General features: G+C 36.2%; 1 protein-coding gene across 1 annotated transcript; it reads right to left on the bottom strand.

Annotated features, from left to right (window-relative positions):
• Positions 1 to 548: 548 nt before the first annotated feature.
• On the bottom strand, positions 549 to 19692 carry RasGAP1 (Ras GTPase activating protein 1). Its single transcript, XM_019061913.2, has 17 exons — positions 19446 to 19692; positions 17830 to 17950; positions 16630 to 16828; positions 15920 to 16147; positions 14777 to 14949; positions 12755 to 13093; positions 12294 to 12495; positions 11409 to 11520; positions 10673 to 10779; positions 9799 to 9957; positions 8952 to 9025; positions 7676 to 7782; positions 7066 to 7190; positions 6166 to 6284; positions 5367 to 5521; positions 3890 to 4064; positions 549 to 2137 (listed from the first exon to the last, which is right to left on the bottom strand). Exons 1-17 carry the CDS (start codon positions 19498 to 19500, stop codon positions 2053 to 2055), a joined length of 2535 nt encoding a protein of 844 aa, XP_018917458.1. The 5' UTR covers positions 19501 to 19692; the 3' UTR covers positions 549 to 2052.
• Between the last annotated feature and the right edge of the window lie 579 nt (positions 19693 to 20271).

Here is a 20271-nt window from a genome sequence, read left to right as displayed (position 1 = left end):
GGAGGGAGAGAGGGTGGGAGGGGGCAAGAGAGGCAAAAGGCAGTTTTTCCGAGATCCAACAGAGCCGGATACGGAATGCTAGACGTCTGAAAAATCCACACCTGACTTTTCAAGCGATGGCCCTAGAAACATACAACGATGGCTTGGGCCCACATTTTATGTTGAGTTTTAGTTCACAACGAACAGCTACAATCTAAATTGTACATCATTTTACATTAAAACTTCACAATACCATAAAAAAAGATACATAACGAAAACTATAATAAAAAAAGAAGAAAAAAAGAATCAATAAAAACAAGACAACAAAAACATCCTTTCAACAGGACAAGAAAACTTAACAGTTCCACTGTTTTAGTCTCTGGGTAAAACTGATAGATCCAGTAAATTTATAATTTTCTTTCGGCTATTCCTTTCCATTTGCAGAGCTTGTAAAAATAACAGACACAGAGGGTTACAAATAAGAATGACGATTCAGGAAGATTTGACTGCTAACATGGCAGTCGATTTAGCAATACAAAAACCAAGCATCTATTGGGAGGACATCAAATTCCTAACTGAATTTTCGATTTTAACATTGTCATGGAGGAAATATTAGATCACATCGCCTTTAACAGTAATTTAAGCAATGCATTTTGATCTTTTTCAGATGAGAGCTTTTATACTTAGATGATATTTTATTTGTTACTTTTTTTTATGAACTTGGTTTACATTTAATAGATTTTGTGTTCATGAAAAGGCTGACATGAAGAATTCAAGGGCTTGATACAATATTTGATTTAAAAAATACCAATTCCAAGTTTTGCTTGAGCAGTGCTTGAATGTTTCAATTATTGAGAATGAGAAAAAGATTTGATGGAGAAACTTATAGAGTATCAACCTCAGTTGATTCAAACCATAGAAAAACATCTATCAGTTTCATTTGTCAAAAGAGCAGAGAATCAATTGAAAAAATTAATAGTCTACACAGAGCACACTTCTTTTCCTTCAGCAAATTTTTTCTTGGAAGATAAAAAAAAAAAAACCTTCTATTCCTGGTAAGTAGCTCATCTTTTTTCAGCAACCCTATCGGGTAAGGATGCTTGATACAATGATTTTTCCTTTTCATTTGTTTATCATCATGTAAAAGGAAAAAATTACAACAAAAACATCTTCACTGAAAATAAATTACGTTGAATGCAAATTTGTGATCCAAAATTAAAACTACGGAAACAAAGGAGTAAAAGCAATCAAAAGGTGCATTGCTTAAAAAGTTAGAAAAATCCACACTTAATTATTAAAAAAATCAAAGTAATTGCGAAGTATTGTAATTCATTATGTTTTGATCTGTTACGCTGAAAAAAGACAACAATACTTTGCTGCTGGTTTAAGTAAAAGGTCTAATACGCCAAATATTACAAAAGTAAATATTTCAAATCTCTTAAATCCACATAAAAATACCTATTCCAAGTTTTTAAGGATTACAGGAGGAAGGTGGGGTAGAGGTACCTGTTAACCGATCTGCATGGCAAAAATACCTCCTTTTAATTTTTTAGGAAAATATTTCTTAGTAGGCAGCGCAATTTTTAAGTACCTTAGAGGCAGAAACGCCGTAGAAATTCTTTCCTTAAAATAAAATGTATCCCATCTGTAAAAAATTTAACAATAGCACATAAAATGAGTTTGCGATAATGAGATTTACAAAAGGGCAGAATTGACACAAAGTTGGCATTGTAGAGGCCGCAACAGAAAAAATACACTCTCCACAAGGAACATTTAAGTCCATGTGAGAATATTACAAAATTTCCATCATACTCTAACAAATATTTGAAGTTTTCTATCAAAAATTTTCTGGGCAACAAATTTAAAAAAGCCAGCTCTGATGGATGCCTTCAAAATGGATCCCTTTCTTAACTCTTCCTGAAAGGGGATTAAACAAAGGAACATGAGACGAAAAATGGACCACACTTACTACAGCTACCAACCGGTTTTGGAGAGTTGGTGATGAGACGATGGTTGATTTGGACTGCAAGTTGCTCGTTTGCAATTCATCTAGGGTTTTCAAACAACGGTCTGTCAACTCAAGGACAGCCTCAGTGACGGATCCAATCGCCCGGCGCCCAAGAGGAAGAGATAGTTATCATCGCCTATTGGTGCTTGCCTGAAAGAACATGAGAAGAACATTAACTCCAAATTCACTACAAACACCTTTAAAATAAAGAACACAAATGCAATAGACCACTGAGCTAAGTGTGAATTTAAGCATAATGACACATTTCATTCATTCATCAAAATTTCACATAGAAAACGATGTGAGCAACAAATATCATTGAATGTGACTCTGAGGTCCTCCTAACCCGTGTAATAACGATTTTTCACTTGTAGAATCAAACTTCTCACACAGGAAAAAAACCATAATTTACCTGCGTTAAACCTCATACTTAACGTCACCGTAATAGTCTTTGCGGTATGAAAATGACTGTGACGGCTTGAAACACCTTACCTCATCAGTGCCTAAATACTTAGAGCCCAGATTTACCCATTTTTTTCATTCTTATTATGATAAAAATTACTCTCTTTGAAAATTTACCTCTGGGAACTAAGATCCCATTACCTGAAAACAATCAAAGATAAAATAACTGAACGGACAGGGTACCTACTGAGGTCCACAAAAATAAAATAAGTACTTTTTCAGTACTTTTTAGGTACGTAAGGAAAAATTTAAGTACCTCATCTTGGGGAAAAATTAAGTACTTTTTAAGTACCTTTTCGATATGTATCGCAATTCTTCAATTTTGGCACTGCCGCGCGCTTTACTTCGGCTATTCCCGTGGCCTTTTTGGCTGTTTCCGTCAAATCTAGGGAAATGCCTTATTCCGCTCCTCTACAACAACCGCGGTCTTACGGGCTGACATTGCACTAATACGCCTGACGGACAACGCACAGAGGGTTGCATAACTATCAGGCAATCGAACTGAACGCGCAGCACAAAATGCGAAAAATTACGGACCTTCCGCGAGATTTACGTACTTTTACGGTACTTACGGACCGACCTTAAAAAATGCGTACTTTTTCCGGACTGGTAGACACCCTGAACGGAACAGTGCTGCCAGGAAATTCCAAGTGTAAATATTTTTCATTGTCTGTACTGTGTCAGTTTGGGTGAATATTTTTCCTCTGTGCGGAAAATTTTATTGAAAGAAGTCCCTGTTCTTTGTCAAATCGCCACCACATACCCAAAAGACTTTCAGAAATCGTTTTGATGATCAAAAATCGGCGAATTTCATTTGCAACTGTGTAAAAAGTGTCTTTTTCATTTTAATGTCAGGCTGGTGTTAGGCACAACAGCTGTGGTGCTACCTTCTGAATGCTTTCTGGTTGCGTTTTGCAAACAGAACAAACTAATTTTCAGTTTCGATATGCCAGAAAAGGTCCTCATTTTACTGATAAAAAGCAATGCTCTGAAACAACAACGATGATAAGACGAATTGTGCTGCTTTAGATGTTTCAGTGATTTCATCTAAAAGAGATTTGACGACTTATGAAAGAAACTCGACTAAAACACTTTCAGAGTTATGAATCTTTTTTATTGTGGCAGAAAAGATTTGTACTTCCTAAGTTTGGTTGGGAAATACTGACAACAGGAATGCCCGTAGTCTTTCTCAAATTCCACTCATACTTTGCACAGGAATAAAGAAGGGACAATTTGGGTGATCTTAATTTTTTTTTTTCAGCTATCGATGGTCATCTGTTTTTGAGATATTGGTTTTTGTGGAATGAATAATCATTTTGAAAAAACATATTGTTACCCTAAATTTTCCTCATCCATCCCTATTCAAAATATAAATGGAATTGGAATGAGACACTTTAAGTGATCCCTTATTGAGACAAATTATTAACACAAAAGACTTACTTGCTACCATATTTAGTTTCCCTAGCGAGAATTCGCAGGACTCTCCTATGCTCTTGCTCCAAGAGAATGGCATTCTCTCGGAGAGACGAAAGCGTCCGACAGCATGAGGGAACATCTTCTATGACTGAACTTGGTAAAATACTTATATCACCGGGATAAACGGCTTGACAAGCTCCTGGAAAAAAAGGGGGGGAAACATCAGAATTGAACTCTAATAATTTTGTAACAAAAATGAGCTTTAAGATAATCAAGGTAAGTTTAACCCATCGACCGAAACGGACGAGTGGGACTCGTCCACGCTGGGCCTGTGTCTGAAGCGACGAGCCCCACTCGTCCTGAGACTTGGCTACATTATTTGCGTTGTTTTGGGTGTCTCCCGATACAGAGCGCCACATATATCGACTCATGTGAACACAGTGGCAAAACTTTCCCATATTTTCCCGATCTGGTCCATTATTTCCGCGATTATACAGTAATTTTCAAGTTTAGAAAATAACCCTGATTTTTATTTTTGCTTGGAATTTTTCAGTTTTTCTTTGAGGTTACGCTTTCTATTTTATTTGTTTTGCACTGGTTGCAGTTTTGTTTTTTGCACTCTATCTTATAATATAAGTAATCTGCGTTTCTTCTTGGGTTTGCAAACCCTTTTTTCTTGTTGCATGCTGTTTTTAGTCAAAAATACATGATTTTCCCTAATTTTCCACTTTTTTTTTCAATTTTTCCTCACAGATTTCAACAACTTAGATGTATAAAAATGGAAGTCATATTCATCAACCAGGCAATTTTTCTCTCTTCTTAGTCTAGTAGCAAGTAACCAATTAAATTTTTTTGAGTTAGTGGCTCTACAAGCCCCAAAAAACTGATTTTATAGGGTAAAGGTGAAATTAGCAAATCATGGCCAAAATTAAATACTCATTCTTGGCGCGGAAACCCAAAATTAATTAAACAGTCAATGGGTTAAGGTGTTCAGAGACTGAAATATTCAATGAAATTTTAATTTAAACGATTTATCCATGCTCAGTTGTGGCACAAAATATTAAACTTTGTACTTATAGGAGAAAATTCGGGATTTTTCAATTTACTTTTTTTTCCTATATTTTTCCCCCTTCCCCGATTTCTAATAATTAATTTTTAATTTTTTTTAAAAGTTCTTTAATTTTTCTTTTTTTTAAAAAAAGGGGGAAAACATGTAAAGTGTTGCATCAAAATATTTTTTTCCATGGAAATTTTAGTAATTTTAGTATTTTTTCGTTTGTTAATGTACTTCACTTAAAACTGCTTTTGGCTGAGGGTTGATGAATTTTTTAACAATAATACATGAAAATATTGCTAAGTTGAAAAAATGCATGATCGTTATGTGCTGCAGGGAATTCTACTGATATAGGATTTGCAAGAGTATTGTACACTTCATTGAAGATAACTGGGTAGATGATACAAACTAACCCGTAGTAAATGAGAAATTTCTCAAGATACTCACTTAAAATGTCTTCTAATCTATCTAAATGAGCAATAATTAAGGCGTGTATCCTTGCTAATTCTCTATCTGCATCAACATTTGTTTGTAATTTATTTACAGCAGGTATGATCGTTGTGTGACTACAGCCTGTTGCATCTTCATTCGCCTGCCTACAACTGAAAAGCAAGAAATAGCAAAGCGTTTAGCTTCGAGTCATTTAAATATGATCACAAAGGATAAAATGACCATGATATATCATAAAAATGAAGCATTCAGTATTGCAGAGATGAAGAAAATGTTGTAAATAAAAAACTACAATAAATTTCACATATAACTTCTGGTTTGTCAACATTTTTCTTTAATTGTAATATAAGTCTTTAAATTTGTCATTTAATTTGGAGGAATTAAAAAAATGTCCAATCTTGCATTCTGCCGCAAACGAAAAAAATCTTGGATTGTGAGGCAAATTTCAAAAGTAATGACCTTTTATTCAACACAAATTGCAATCATTGAAGACACTTAGGTTATTTCGCCATGAAATCGGGCATTTTCGGAGATGCAGATCGATAAATTGGCCTTGAGGCAAAAACGTCAGCTCGCGACGAACAGTCAGCGTTTTGGAATTTTTTTTTAAAACTATACATTTTTAAAATGTACAGATGAACAAAAGAAAACGAAAACAATGGCATTGCAGTTAACATTGAATTTTGATTCGGTAAACATGATCATCTCTCAATGACTGAAACAGGTTGTTTTTCCGATTATGAAAGTAAGGTTTTAGGAATGACTGAGGATACGGACAAATCGAAAGGATACTAACCACTGCCAACAGCTATTAATGTATGCAGCAGGATGATACGTTTCTAATTTTTTCTTATTGCTGGAACACAGTTTATGTAACATATCTATCCATTCCTTTTCCTCCACACAATTACTAGCCTGAAATCAAAAGCGATGATACATCAAAACAAGATAAAAAATTCTAAGCAGAGTTTGAAACCATCATTACATTCATGTGTCTCACTTTGAAAGCGAATAGGTATATATCTAGTGGAGATTAATGGGAAGGCACTAAGCTTGAACCGAGAAAAAGAGTTTGAAGTTTTATCTCTTTTTGAGACTCAACGCTAAAGACAACGTTTTGCAACTATTTTCACGTTCAATAGATTGTTTTTTTATTTGAAATTTTTGATGGGGGAAAATTTACAACTAGTTGAATTCAAAACTGATCCTGACTTATGTTTTGTTCAAAATGGGACTCAGTGCATTCTTCTAAACACTGTCCGATTTCAGAATAATGCAAAGAGATTGACATCTGATAAAAGAGTACAGGTGTTCTCATCACCTTTGAAATTACAAGATTAGTGCTTACACCATTTGAGTGACTTGATTAGAAAACCGCCCAACTTTGGTGCAACATCTAAGTATCTTTAAAAATGTCAATTTCTGTGAGGAATTGAGGCCAAAATGTTGGATTAAATAATGTTACAATTCCACATTATATTCTTAAAAGAAAACGTCCAGATATCATAATATGTATTTCATTGTTGGTTTCTTTTCATCAAAGGTTATACATGAGAGCAAACTGAAAAGTCACAATCGAGTTGGGCAGTTTTCCTAGTAAACCATTTCAAAAGAAAACGAACAATTTAATTACCACCGCAAAACATACATTGATAACCTCCTTACAAGTACACATCAAATCATATAGGACTTTTACCTGTACATAAAGAATTCTATCTGGTTGTATAATTTGAAACATGTTATTCTTCCTAAATGCTTCCTGTCGAACTCGCTCTACAGCTAGAATATCAGGTAATACAACGCTGTAAAGTGGTTCTTTGCCTGCAACAGATTGAAACATAAAATATAAGAGAAGAACTCAAAGTCTCATTGCAGCTATGAAAAATATTGGGTGCCGTAGAGGTCAGCTGAGAGGATCCTCAGGATAAAATACTGGCATTACAACTTGGAACCAGGTACATACTAGAGAATATATGAATTAAAGCACTCTATTAAATGTTTACTCTTTTCTTGACCATGCGACTGGGTCTTGATGAGTTGTGTGCAAAAATAGGAAGACACTGATAACAGGATTTCAAAATGGGAAGGGCACAGCCGGCAAAATCGCATTTATTTTTGCAAAATACAGAGCCATAGAAAAGTCATCACTATGAAATTTCTGAGGAAAACAGGGTTTTTAAAATACGAAGGCCTATTATAGGCGAGGAATTTATATTACAAGGCAGATCAAGAACTTCCTGCATCCCTGTTCCATTCGATCAGTGTTAAATTTCACATGCATGTAGTAATGTTCATTACCCTCTTACCTTTATGCTTAGCGTAAGACAAATCTCTTGTGGTCAGTCGAAAATATCGTTGTTTGAAATTTTTTCTTCCAAATCGTTTCCTACCTTGCGCTCTCTTAGTCATAACTCTGCAAAAAGAAAAGAAGGAGAATAAATAAAATTGGGTACAGACCTCTATGGAATAAGCAAGGAAAAGAAGACGTTTATATGTGCTGTGAGCACCCTGAAAATACTATAAAACTGTACACTAATTGTACACATATAATGCAATGAAATACAACGCAGAGGTGTCTTAACTTTCAAGCTTACCATATTTACCCGAAATTTTGTAGTCATTTGAAAAAAAAACAGGGGCATCTTATCTTGAGGCAATATCCGCCCTCAACTTGAGACCCAAAATTTTGAAAAAAAAGTGCACACAATATGCGGGTAAATACACTATTTACTTGTCAATATTTTGAGATTTAATAATTACTGACTCAATGTAAATTACTGCCATCCTGGGCCCAAAATTCATACCTCATGGAGGACGTAAATCAACTTTAGGGGCCGTTTTCTCTAGTTAAAATGACACTAAATGTTGACACCAAGAGAAAATGTGAGAAAAAATGTCATAACTTGTAAAATCATACTGCAACCTGTCTCACCTCAGCTAATAATCCAAATTGCAAGCACAAAAAGAGGAAAGATCAAATATTAAAAATTGTACACAGGATTTGAACAGATTTAAAACTATAGGATCACTTGTAAATGTCAATAGGAATGACAAGCTACAACATTTCCTTAAAAAAAATAACTGTCACAGAAGGCGATTGGATCCTTGGTAAGTACTTTATAAGAACCTGACTTTCTGCTTCCAGCACATTGATTGCCACGGCTTTTGTAACCTTCTTTTTTGCCCCATCGATTGTATCATTCAGTTTCACCGAACTATTGAGAATAAAAGCTTAAAACTTTATTTTTTTAATTATATGCCACTTCTTTACTTTACGCAGCACTGATTATAGCTTTTGTATTTGCCAGCCGTCAAATTGTTGACCGGAAGACATTCAATACATGCTTTCCCAAGATGCTGCGAGTAACTTCCGAATTCTTTCTAAAGTAAGTGATAAGGGGAAAAAAAGGAATTTTGGATGGCTGACGAGGAAACATTATTGCAATTTTTTAAAAGCTCATGATAAGCAATAGTTATAAAATACCAGGTTTGAAAAATCAAATCAAATCCAGAGAGTATTTTATAATGCAAGAAAATAGCTGGTAAATCTAATGTACAAAGGAAGGGAACCAGAGATCTTACCCTTCCTTCAGAATTACTGGAGCATCTGAGTTCTTCTGAGCTGGATCAGAGGACGCGGAGATTAATTCTAAAAACTGCAAGAAAAAAAAAATTGTATAGAAAAAGAAACTGAGAATTTAAGAAAATAAAGACTGATAAATTACGAAAAAACCATTGGCTTTTATCTTCCCAAAAGTTAAGATATACTTTTCAACAATTCATTGTTTACAACTTTGCGGAAAATCTTTGTCACAAGCAGCAAAGCATGGAAAATAGTATTTTAAACCTTGACATGTCATATTTGGCACACTAAATGATAAAGGGTTACAATAGTTGCTGTTTGTCTTGCTCATCATTCTCAAAGAATTGTATCTTATATTAAAGAATGCAAATTTGCAGCACTCTTCAAAATTTTTCCTTTGATTGAGACAGCCCATGTAACTGTTTTCCACCGACAAAATAGTATTTTTTGCAATAGTATAGCGTATCTTAAATACACAACATCTCCTTTCTCCATCAAATCTAAATACAATGATTTATTTCTTGCTACAGTAAGATACTTCTACGCTGAGTGTTGCATGAGATAAGTCAAAAACGGTGTTTTCATAAAAATGAGGTGGCGTCTTATCAAACTACAAGATTCAATTAATGAAAAAAAAAATAGAAAAAAATCATTCTAAACAGTTGGAAAACAAACGCTCTTGAAGAAGGACCCACATTTTTTAAATAAAAATTGAAAGCGGTGCTTACACAATTCTGTAAAAAGAACATTTGTCACTATGCGCAATTTCTGTGCTTCTCGTCAAGAGTGAAAATGATGATCAGTAAAAAAAAGTCCGGACAGGAAATGGAAAAACTAATATCTTACCTGTCTAACAGCTGTGATGTGGGTTTCGTCTGAATAGAATGTTTGATACATGGAGCTCATGTATTCCTCCTTGCAAGGAGGTGTCCGCGACGAAACGAGATTACAAAGGCTCTGAATTGTTTTAGAAATTAGAGTAAGAGTTCTATTCATTTGTGAGTCCTGGAAAAATGAAGCTGAGTTAAGTATTTGAAATTGAGCTAAACCCTGGATGGAACTTGGGAGACTTACTAAAAAAAAACGCATAGAATACTCACAGAAAAAAATATTTCTTGGACAGTACGAACATGAAAGACAGTGAATTTATTATCTTTCAGCAACTTGGGAAGTCTTTTAAACCTTCTTTGGAAGCTTTTATGGCTTTTTAAAGGGAATTCTTAGGTACATTCACATGCTCTTTTTTTTCTTTGCCTCAAGGAAAGCAGGTAAGAGAAATAACGCAAAAGTTGAACGGGTTCGTGTAAGATACTGTAACAGCTCCTCTTCTCAGTTGGAGATTTCTATAGGCTTGACAGGGTCACTACCGCTCCTAGTAATATGTTGAAAATGAGTTACATAAAAAAAAAATATTTGTTTGAATGCCTCTTAAACTGTGAGCACCTTAGATGCTACAAAGGTTCTGAAAAACTTAAGAGCTTCTAGAAACATAATTGATGAGGGTTCCAGAGGAGCGCTTAGAAAAGATGTTAGAGGTCGTTTCTCTGATCTGTCTTAGGAACAAGCAGGTAGCAATGGTCTCCACTTTGCTGCCATTAGTCAAAATATCCTGTACTTGGAGAAATGAGACTGTTCTGGGCTCTTCTTCCAGAGTTCTCCTTACTTAGAGAATTGACGAAGAAAATACAAAAAACATGAGAAAAGGCTTCAGGCTACTTACAATTTGCTCTGTGGTGAGATCAAATAACCGAGGTCCCAAGATAGCAGGAGCGAAAAATCTTAAAAAAATAAAGCCGGACACAACAGAGTACCTGACTTCTTTATTGTCTGCAAAAGAAGAAAAAAAGGTTGGTTAAACATCGCAGGAAAATAAAAAAATAAGAAAAGAGAATTGACTGATTTTCAGAAAAATTTTCGATTCAAGTTTGACGTCCAGGAAATTTTGAAATTAGGCATCTTAGCCTTATTACAGCTTCAACACAGATAAAGCTTCACAAGCTTCTTTAGAGGGGCAGAGGATTTTTTCCTTTAAAGTTTTTGTGAAGTTCTGATAAAAAAATACTGGAAAAAAAAACAAGAATAATGCCTTTTGGGCAACTAGGGCTCTTCCAGTCAATGTGGGATTTGCACTCTTTTATGTTTGCATCACTGAGCTGTTCATAAAATGATTTAAAGATATACTTGATCCTACTTTTTCTTTCTAGTAGGATGCATTTATGCAAAATAAGATTATGTGCACAGAGTTATTCAGACCAGATAAACTTCTAATGGCTAAACAGTCCAATTATTAATGTGAGATCTACATTTTAATTTTAACTACGAACTGATCGCAGTTAGCCCCATGTGTTGTTTAAACGGTGTTCGTGATTATGCTGACATGCATTAAATTTTTAAATTGATAAAAAGAGTAGGTGGTATATAACGGGTAAGGTAAAGGCAAGAATAGAAATACTTACCAGGAAAGTATAAAATGGCCAAATCTTTTAAGTTGTGGAAAATTTGGCACAAAATTGATGGGCAATGCAATGCAGATGTCGTGATTGCTTCAAATACTTCTTTGACATACATCTGAAACAAAGAATCAGGAGACTTAAACTAGGCAATGAATGGAGGGGGGGGGGGGGGGAACAGGTCTGAATCAACTACTGTTGAGCTGAAGATTAACACAGAACAACGTCAAAGACTCCTCACCACATTTAAAGTACAGATCTAAACAATATGCTGCGGATCTATTCCGAGTAATTGCATAGATGGACATATTCCTGTCAAATGGAACTAAGCGCATATTTGAGTTCCTTTTGAGGAATTTATAATGCCGGATAGCGCATTCTATCAAACGGAACTAAGCGCCATGGCAAAGCATTGCGAGTGAAGGACGGAATGAGCCCTGCGTTCCACAACACCCGCCAATCCAAGCCCCCCTTTTCTTTCCTCCGCCTACGGCGCTTAGATCCGTTTGATAGAAATACGTCCAGACGAGAAAGTTGGAAATCCTGGTCAGTATTTTCTACAGAAAAATCTGATGTTCAGAAATTCCTCTCAGAAAACCATGATAAAAAGATATTGGTGGTTTCAGGCTCATTGCCACGGTCCATTCGGACTTAATTCCAGGAAATAGCAGCATTAGAGTTTAAGTACTGCAAACAACATTGGGCCCAAGCTACGTTGACACACTGCTTTCTGTCTAAAATTTTGGATTGTTTTCACTTATACACCAGTGATGTGACTTCAGAGTGTCTCCTTCACTAATTAAAACTTCAGCTGTGATATGGCTGAGGGATGAAAATACATTAAATTTGGGGCAAGTTGATGGTGGCATATAAAAAGGCACATTTCCTTACTTTTAAATTATTAAAATTAGTCCTAATTGTATTGGTGTCCTTCACTCTGGTTGGATCAATTTCGCACGGCTTGCGCTCCAGGAAAATTTTCTCCAGAGGGCCACGCAACGTTTCGTGGAGATACCTCAATCCTGCCAGTCTCATTACTTCATCCATCATTTTAGAAACCAGTGTATTTCCTCGGAATATGGTGTTGGCATCCCTGAAAAATTTTAGGACATGACTTTATTAGATTCAGATTATTCAAGGGATTGGCAGTATATTGAAGTGTTCATAGGACTCTCAAGAGCTTGTATACATAGAAAATCAATGAAATTGATACATAAAAAAAAAAGGATTATTCTCTTCAATTAATACTCTATGTGTACATTATGAAAAAAGCTAATAGATTTTTATTTAGAAATAAATTTCCATTAATGTATCCATTAATGTAATGTATTAATAATTTAATGCCTACTCACGTGACTTTAGAAATCTCCCATTTAGCCAATGCTCTGATTGTTGGCACAATCTGATCGTAATGAAGGAGTATCCTCACTAAAGGCTGGGCTGCATCGATCTTGCACGGAATTATTTCGCCAAGCAAGTAAGCGGCACTGGAGGTAATTGGTTGAGACTCTGGATTCTTAATTATCAGGTCTCTGAGCTTGATGTAGTTGTGTGAAGGAAGGACGTGGTCCAGAATGTAATTGATCTTCAGCCGCAGTGATCCGATCGAATTTTCATCATTTATAGCTGACGAGAGAGATGAGGCTGACACTTTTTGAGTGGGGCGTTTCTTGCGCGGCTGCAGGTAGTACCTGATTCAAAGGGTTGACGAAAATTCATTATACATGATATAAGTAATTGCAGTGACAAAAATATTAAATTGGTGACAAAGACAGTTCCGAATGAACACAAAACTACAACAACAGTATTAAAGACAACACATTACTTTTTAAAAATATTTTTGTACATGGGTCCTCTTCTCTCTATGATGTTATCTTCACAGAACGACAAATTCAGGGATGCAGAAAGTTTATAACCTTTTCATTTTTACTCCTTTTTTGCTAGATCTATCTAAGTGGTGATCATTGAATTATTTGTCACTCTCTTTATGTACAAATGATCTCGGCTCAATATTTACCCAATTTAATCCCTCCATGGCATGGTGTAACAATTTTGTTACTATCCATTTTTTGGTTTCTTAAAAAATGAATCATTCCTCTGAGGCATGATGTTGTAAATTTGTTTCCGGGTCTTTGTTTTTGTTAACAGGAATACCAAAATTTTGAGGGAAAAAATCCGAACTGAATGTTTTAATGAAAGTTACAGCATAGATTTGCATCCCTCTGAATCCAATATCACTACATGCCATGGAGGAATAATAACATACATTAAATAAGTTCATCCAGATGCGAACTGGTCTTCATATGATAAAGGTTCTTTCTGACCGCAACCTACCAGTTGAGTGGTCTAGAAGGTTCTGTATCCCTGAAAATAAATTTTCTGCACTTCATTCAAAGGGAACTCAAGACATTCTCAGCACCAAGACTGTTACCAAGACTGTAGAAGATTGTCTGAAATTGTATCACAGGCAGGAATATTTTTTTTTCTGCATGGATATACTGCATGGCATCTAGGATATTTTGAGTTTCACTCTCCGTTTATCCTTAATTTCGGAATGATATTACTCATGTCACTGACTGTCAACATATTCCAATACATTTTTACTTCACATTTTCCCAGCTCTCAAAAAATCCATTTTTCAATTTTTAAACCCTTTTTTTCCTATCTTCTTGTATATCAACATTAATTTTAGTTACTGAACTTGCAGCTGATAGCTACATAGATTATAGCCAGCCAATCACGCGTAGGCTTGTTGTCTCACCACCCGTGATGTCAGCAAGACAATATACGCGTGGGTTGCCCTAAGATCTAGGTCTGTCACTTTATTCTACCTCTCTGAACTCATGTGGATTATTCTGAGCATCTAGACCCGTGGGACGTACACTCTCTCTCTTGCCCTTTAATAATTTTGTGTCCTCTCTCGCGACATCACACATTTCTTTTAAGTGATTATTTTCTTGTTTTCCGAACTGTTATGTGATTTTTGTGCTCTCATTTTCCGACAATACAATCAAATTCATCTCAAGAAGATCCAGTGTCCTTTATTTGATCTGCGTCTCTCTGTAGTTTGTTGTTCCTACAATATCAAAGAGAAACTGGTGCCGAAAACATTTCTTTTGAAACGATCTTGCTATAACATCGTAAGAAACCCTTTTTTATTAAGACTCTCGTTTATAACATGGTTCCGGAACCCAGTTTTCGTTTATAACATGGTACCAAAACCCTCTTTCGATAAAGAGTTTCGTTGAGGACACTGATGTATAAAAGAAACAGGCACCAAACATAAAAATTATTGAATTATAGATGACAGACCCAGAAAATTTGTTTCTTCTCAATTTTTAATGAAAAGAAAGCAAAAAAATAAAGATACATACCATGCATTGGTGGCTGCATAATTCTGCTGTTTAGTACCAAGCAGAGGTATTTTTACTTCACCTAAGAAGACATTACCACCAGATGAATCATGATATAATGTTACCATAAGCTCAGACCAGTCTCTATCATTAGGAGATACACTGTGATCAGTATTCCGCGGGAGGTTGGCTAGCTATTCAACACAACATTCATGAATAAATTAGAGAGAGTGAAAATAAAATTTAAATTGTTACATATAGTAAAAGGCTAATTCACAACCCAAAAGAATGGTTTAAGATAATTGATTCAGTTGGAAGCAAGATATTCTAGGTCAAATTGCATTATTGTAAATTAAAGTTGATACCCCATCAACTACTTAAAAGCCGGGATTTTATCCAAATGCTTATTGGTGCCGGTCGGTAGCGCCCAATGCCAACTATCCTAGTAAACGTCTTATTTTCGCCAGGCGTCAACATCGCCTGACAGGCGTCGAAAAATTCAAGTATCTTGGCGATATGTTGGATAGTGAAGCAAAAACAACTACAGCAATTGAATACAGGATACAGGCTGGAAACCGAGCCTATTACGCAAACCTGAAGATGCTAAAGAGCAAACTGTTGTCCAGGAGGACAAAGATGCAAAATTACAAAACGTTAATAAGACCAGTAGTAACGTATGGTGGTGAAACCTGGACCATGACAGAAGGGGACCAGCAAATGCTGAGGCGATCAGAACGGAAAATTATTCGAAGAATTTATAGAGCCGTGAAAATCAATGAAGAATGGCAAATTAGAAACAATAAAGAAATAGAAATGATCCTAGAAAATGAAGATATAGTAAGGTTTATCAAATCACAAAGGATAAGCTGGCTTGGTCATGTACAAAGAATGGAAGAAGAAAGGATGCCGAAGAAGGTGCTGAAAGCTAAAATATTGTCAGCAAGAAAGAGAAGAAGACCTGGGCTTCGGTGGCTAGACAGAGTTGAGCAAGACCTGAAGAAAATGCAAATAAAAGGATGGAGTGAAAAAATCAAAGATAGAGGGATGTGGAGAGGAATCGTTATGGAGGCCAAAGCCCACCCAGGGCTGTAGCGCCCTTAGTAAGTAAGTAAAGTAATGGTTATGTTATGGTATGTGTAAGAAGTTCCTGGAAATAAGAGTTACCTCAAAAGTAAAAGTTTCATCGAAAAGAGGTGAATTAGTTTTTTTCTTGATTTTGGTTTTCCGCATGTCAACTTTGCCATTCATGTATTTAACTGTGACTGTTGCAACTGCATCACAAGATCCATTGAATAATGTGAGGTCACAGGCTTCATTCAAACGTACAGTTAGGCGCTCTGCAGCTCCGTACGTTGAGTTCTTCTCGAAACGAACTTCCAGATGAACCTTGCCCTGCGAAATTCAAGAATCGGAAGATAATTTTAGATGCATTAGATCACAATTAAATTCGAGTATTTTCTGGAGAAACTAGCATGTGTTTCTGAAAATAAAAATTCTTGCGGTCACTTAAAAAACTTACTCCAGTTATCATGAGATGCAAGAGATTTATAGGATTTTAGCTTGTCCATCTTAATGTTCAGTAACACTGAAAACCTTTGGCTTAGCATCTTGCAAATTTAAGCGAAATAATAGGATGGATTTGAGATTGGAAAAAGATAAAGTCACATCCTCGTGTTACAGACTTAAGTGGGGACCTATGAACTGTTTTTGCTCTGTTTCTTTCTTAACATTATTCCTTTATTGTTCAGCCAAGGGACTTATTTTCAGTAAAATAAATTCTTTAATATTGAAACGATAAAGGATTCTTTGTCTTACACCAGCCAGGCTGCACACCTGCATTGATTAATTTTAAGATCTTCATGTTAGTAACATACCTGAACTTCACTATCAGCGGTAACTGGGCGGATGGGGAACCAGAAGTCTTTGTTGTTGTTATAACTAGGTAGTTCTTCTTTCTTAATGGCAACTTTACCAATAATTTTATCCAGCTTGCTCTCTCGGTCATAAACATACACGCTCAAAAAGCGAAAGCTTCTTGGGACTTCAAACTGGAACTCTTCTCCAAAGAACGGACTGTAAAAAAAGAATATTATTTTGAATCGCTCACCACAAGTTACGACAAACATAGGAACAAGAGATGACTTTGAGAGTTTTCTTGGGTACCCAATTAAATACTTTTTCTTGTGTAAAATCATGTAAACATGATGAGGCCACTGATTTTTTAGCAACAAACTCCCAAGCTCAAAAAATCTCTCCAAAGTTGAGGCCGTTATAGAGGGGATCCTCCAAGCTTTGCTGAGAGTTCATCTTTAAATCCAGTCAAATTTTCCATGTATACTCAAATAGGGTGCAAATACATTAGCAAGGTTGGAGTCCCCCAAAAAAGCGGCAAACCTGTTAATGTAATGAGGATGAGCAGATGCAGAAATATTTCTATAATGATAAAGAGTACCACATGAGATTACTTAGGATCTGTACTAATAATATCTTGATCAAAATAATAGAAGCGATAATTAGACAAACAATCACAATACCGTCGTTCTATGGTTTCAAATTTAGGGTGAAATTATGGTTAGGGAGAACTGATTTTGATATTTTGTAATTTGGATTTTGAAATTTTGTATTTTGGAAAAATTTTACCTTTTTACTATTCAATATGTTACTATTTTAATATTTTACTATTTTAATATTTTACTATTTTACTATTTTACAATTTTAACTTTTTAGTATTTTACTATTTTAATATTTTACTATTTTTTACATGCTCTACTTTTCATACACATTGTAAACATTGTTTACTTAAATTTTCTCTAAATTAGTTTTTTTATCGTTTATTTCTGTTAAATTTTTGTAGTTTGAGGTTGTGATTTTAGTTACGTTGTTATGGTAGTGTGTTTTCCCTAGTTGCACCACCCGCCACAAGTTCCTACTTATAGGGTGGTGGGATGATTCATTTTAATTTTGTTTTGAAATTTTGATATAACTGGCTGTGCTATTCATGTAATCTGAAGTGAAATAAACATATTATTATTATTATTATTATTAAAAAATGATCAATGAAAAAAAGAACTTACTTCAGAGTTTTTTCGATGGTGGATGTTCGAAATATTTCTTCTTGGTCCAGTGAAATGGCACAGTAGACATCTCGGTGGGAAACTGAACCATGATTTCTGGCAGCTAAGTTTTTTGCTTCACCTGTGATAGAAAAATTGATGAACAGCTTTAATAATACTCTTACCCTATTCACATGCGGATCACATTTTTGGCACTTGTCATGGCAAAAATGGAGCAAATGAGGCAGAAAATTTACCAAGGTGGGGGCAGTCAAAAGTAGGAAAATCAGTGAGGACAAATAATCTAATAGTGTTAGCGACCAATTAGGAGATAAAAATTACTAAGAAAATTGTAGGGAAGTGGTTCTAACTTGTTGTTGTTGTTGTTTGTTTAGGTTGATTGGCCTAATTCCGCCTTGAGGATAAACAGCCACTTGACACTCACATGAGAAGTTGTAAACAAATATTAGGTGCGTTGTCGAAGTAGACTATTCTGATTCCGTTAGGTTCTTCCGTTTCCAAACCCAAACCAACAGTCCCGTCAACCTCCTGAGATTGTTGAGTGTTAAGTAGAAATGCCAGGCTTTCATATGTAAACATACAAGCCGTCCGGTAATTCTAACGGAGACCAACAACACCGACCATTTGGAATCGGGTAATTCCCTTTCGTAACAGTTCCAAACAGTTCGCCCCAACAACACAGCTAAATTAACTTATCTTTTCACATAACCTAAAACTTCTATTAATACATCATCTCAATACCTGTGGCCAACTACTATGAACGCATGTGATTCACGGCTTTTAATTATTGCAAAAAATCAATTAAAGGAGGATGGAAAATATCATAGAGAGGGACACATTACCACAAATTAGACCTGTAAATCAGTATGATTCAGCAATCTGTATAATGCGACTCTTGCTAAGTAATCTAAGGAGGAGATACAATCTGGAGAACTGCTAGAGATTTGCGGTCTATATTTTCATGGACATTCTGGCTTACCTGCTTGAATTCATATTAGGTTAGGAGAATGAGTCCATTGATTTTAAACTTGTACCAAAGTATTAACGCAGGATCTCTTGCAAGACCTATTTCTAACACAAAAATCCTCAAGATGTGGGAATACGTAATTCTGTGTGGGCGGGCAGGCACCTCACAGCAGTTCGATGGATTTCAATACATAAATCTAATAGTGACGCAGTCTGCCAAGTGCAATAGTTCGCCACTCGGACTTGACTTTCAGTTTATGATCAAAGTGTGCCCCTAGTGGTAAAATCAAGCAGAGAATAATGAATGATACAAATGAGGTTAGACTGGTCGTAAGCAGGTGCATCTGCAGTTCACTGAGAGGCAAATCACGGTTCCACCACGACACACAAAGGAGGTTGCATACATTTCTTCCCAATGCACCAAGGCACAGCATCTTTACAATTATTAAAACCGATGGGATGTCATCGATACGATGATTATAAGCAACACCTGAGCAGGTAAATACAATTGATAGGCTCAAGCAAAGAGGGCATCGGGAAGTTGATACCCGATCGAAACACGCAGAGGTGTAGCCACGGAAATAAGTCACGAACGCGCACAAAACATGGTTTTCGATAAAGCACAACTTGGATATCACTGGGATGCTCACCTATTTTAATTTTGAGTCTTTCCTCCGTTCTGAAGAGCGTATTTGCGTCCGCCATGATCACAGCACAGCCTCCATTTATCACTTCTCACTCCACTCCTACTTGTTTTAAGTTTTACTCGATTTTTCCTGCCTCTCGGCAAACTGGTTTCTTTCATAAGCGATGAATGAGACTTCTTACAATCAACTGTGATTGAATCCCCACCACCGAGCACGAATCCAGGACCACTCAGCACACAGGTCGCTTAATCCCAACGTTGCCGAATTTGGCGCATTTCCTGTCGCTCTTTATTCCCTTTCGCGCACTAATCGGGGAAATTCCCGTTGAAAAACACGCTTTCGTGATTGCAAAGCATGCGAAATTCCTTCGTGGCATGTCGTTCGATCAAAAAGACGGCGTTTTCATTCATAAATTCGCTTAGCGCCGCGGAAATCCGCGGCGTTCAGCGCGGCAACACTGTGGGACGCGTTCCGAGCCCAGCCGAAGTGCCCACGAACGAGGAGGAGAAAACAATTCATGAATTAAAATTTCCTACAACTATGTTTGAGTATTCGCGTGTTTGGATTTGAATGAAGTGCGCGTTCCCATACTCACGCAGCCGATAGCGGTCGGCGACCGGGACGAAAACTTGGCGTAATCAACCTCATTTTTTTTTTCAGCGAGCCCCGTCGCTGTCGATTGCAGATGCGGCAGAAAATCCCCGGTGAATAATGCACAGTCACAATGGAGCGAGCCGCGTTGCGCCGCACGATCCATTAATTAATCCGTTCACGAATCGGCCGAAATTTGGTTCCCCGTTATAGCTTCGCGGCCCGGTCAGCGCGCCGC

The sequence above is a fragment of the Bemisia tabaci genome, chromosome 3, assembly GCF_918797505.1.
Source record: "Bemisia tabaci chromosome 3, PGI_BMITA_v3".
NCBI classification, from domain to species: Eukaryota; Metazoa; Arthropoda; class Insecta; order Hemiptera; family Aleyrodidae; genus Bemisia; species Bemisia tabaci.
The sequence above is the reverse complement of the archived record's forward strand: the minus strand, read 5'-3'. Positions and strand labels throughout refer to the sequence as shown.

What these genes read in the sequence shown, in the direction of transcription:
- RasGAP1 (XM_019061913.2), bottom strand. Translation starts at nt 19,500, where the DNA reads ATGGCGGACGCAAATACGCTCTTCAGAACGGAGGAAAGACTCAAAATT. An exon ending in ACCATCGAAAAAACTCTGAA is followed by an intron (nt 16,829 to 17,829) that starts GTAAGTTCTTTT and finishes CTTTTTTTACAG; the next exon opens with TCCGTTCTTTGGAGAAGAGT. An exon ending in CTAATTTTAATAATTTAAAA is followed by an intron (nt 11,521 to 12,293) that starts GTAAGGAAATGT and finishes TCTTTGTTTCAG; the next exon opens with ATGTATGTCAAAGAAGTATT.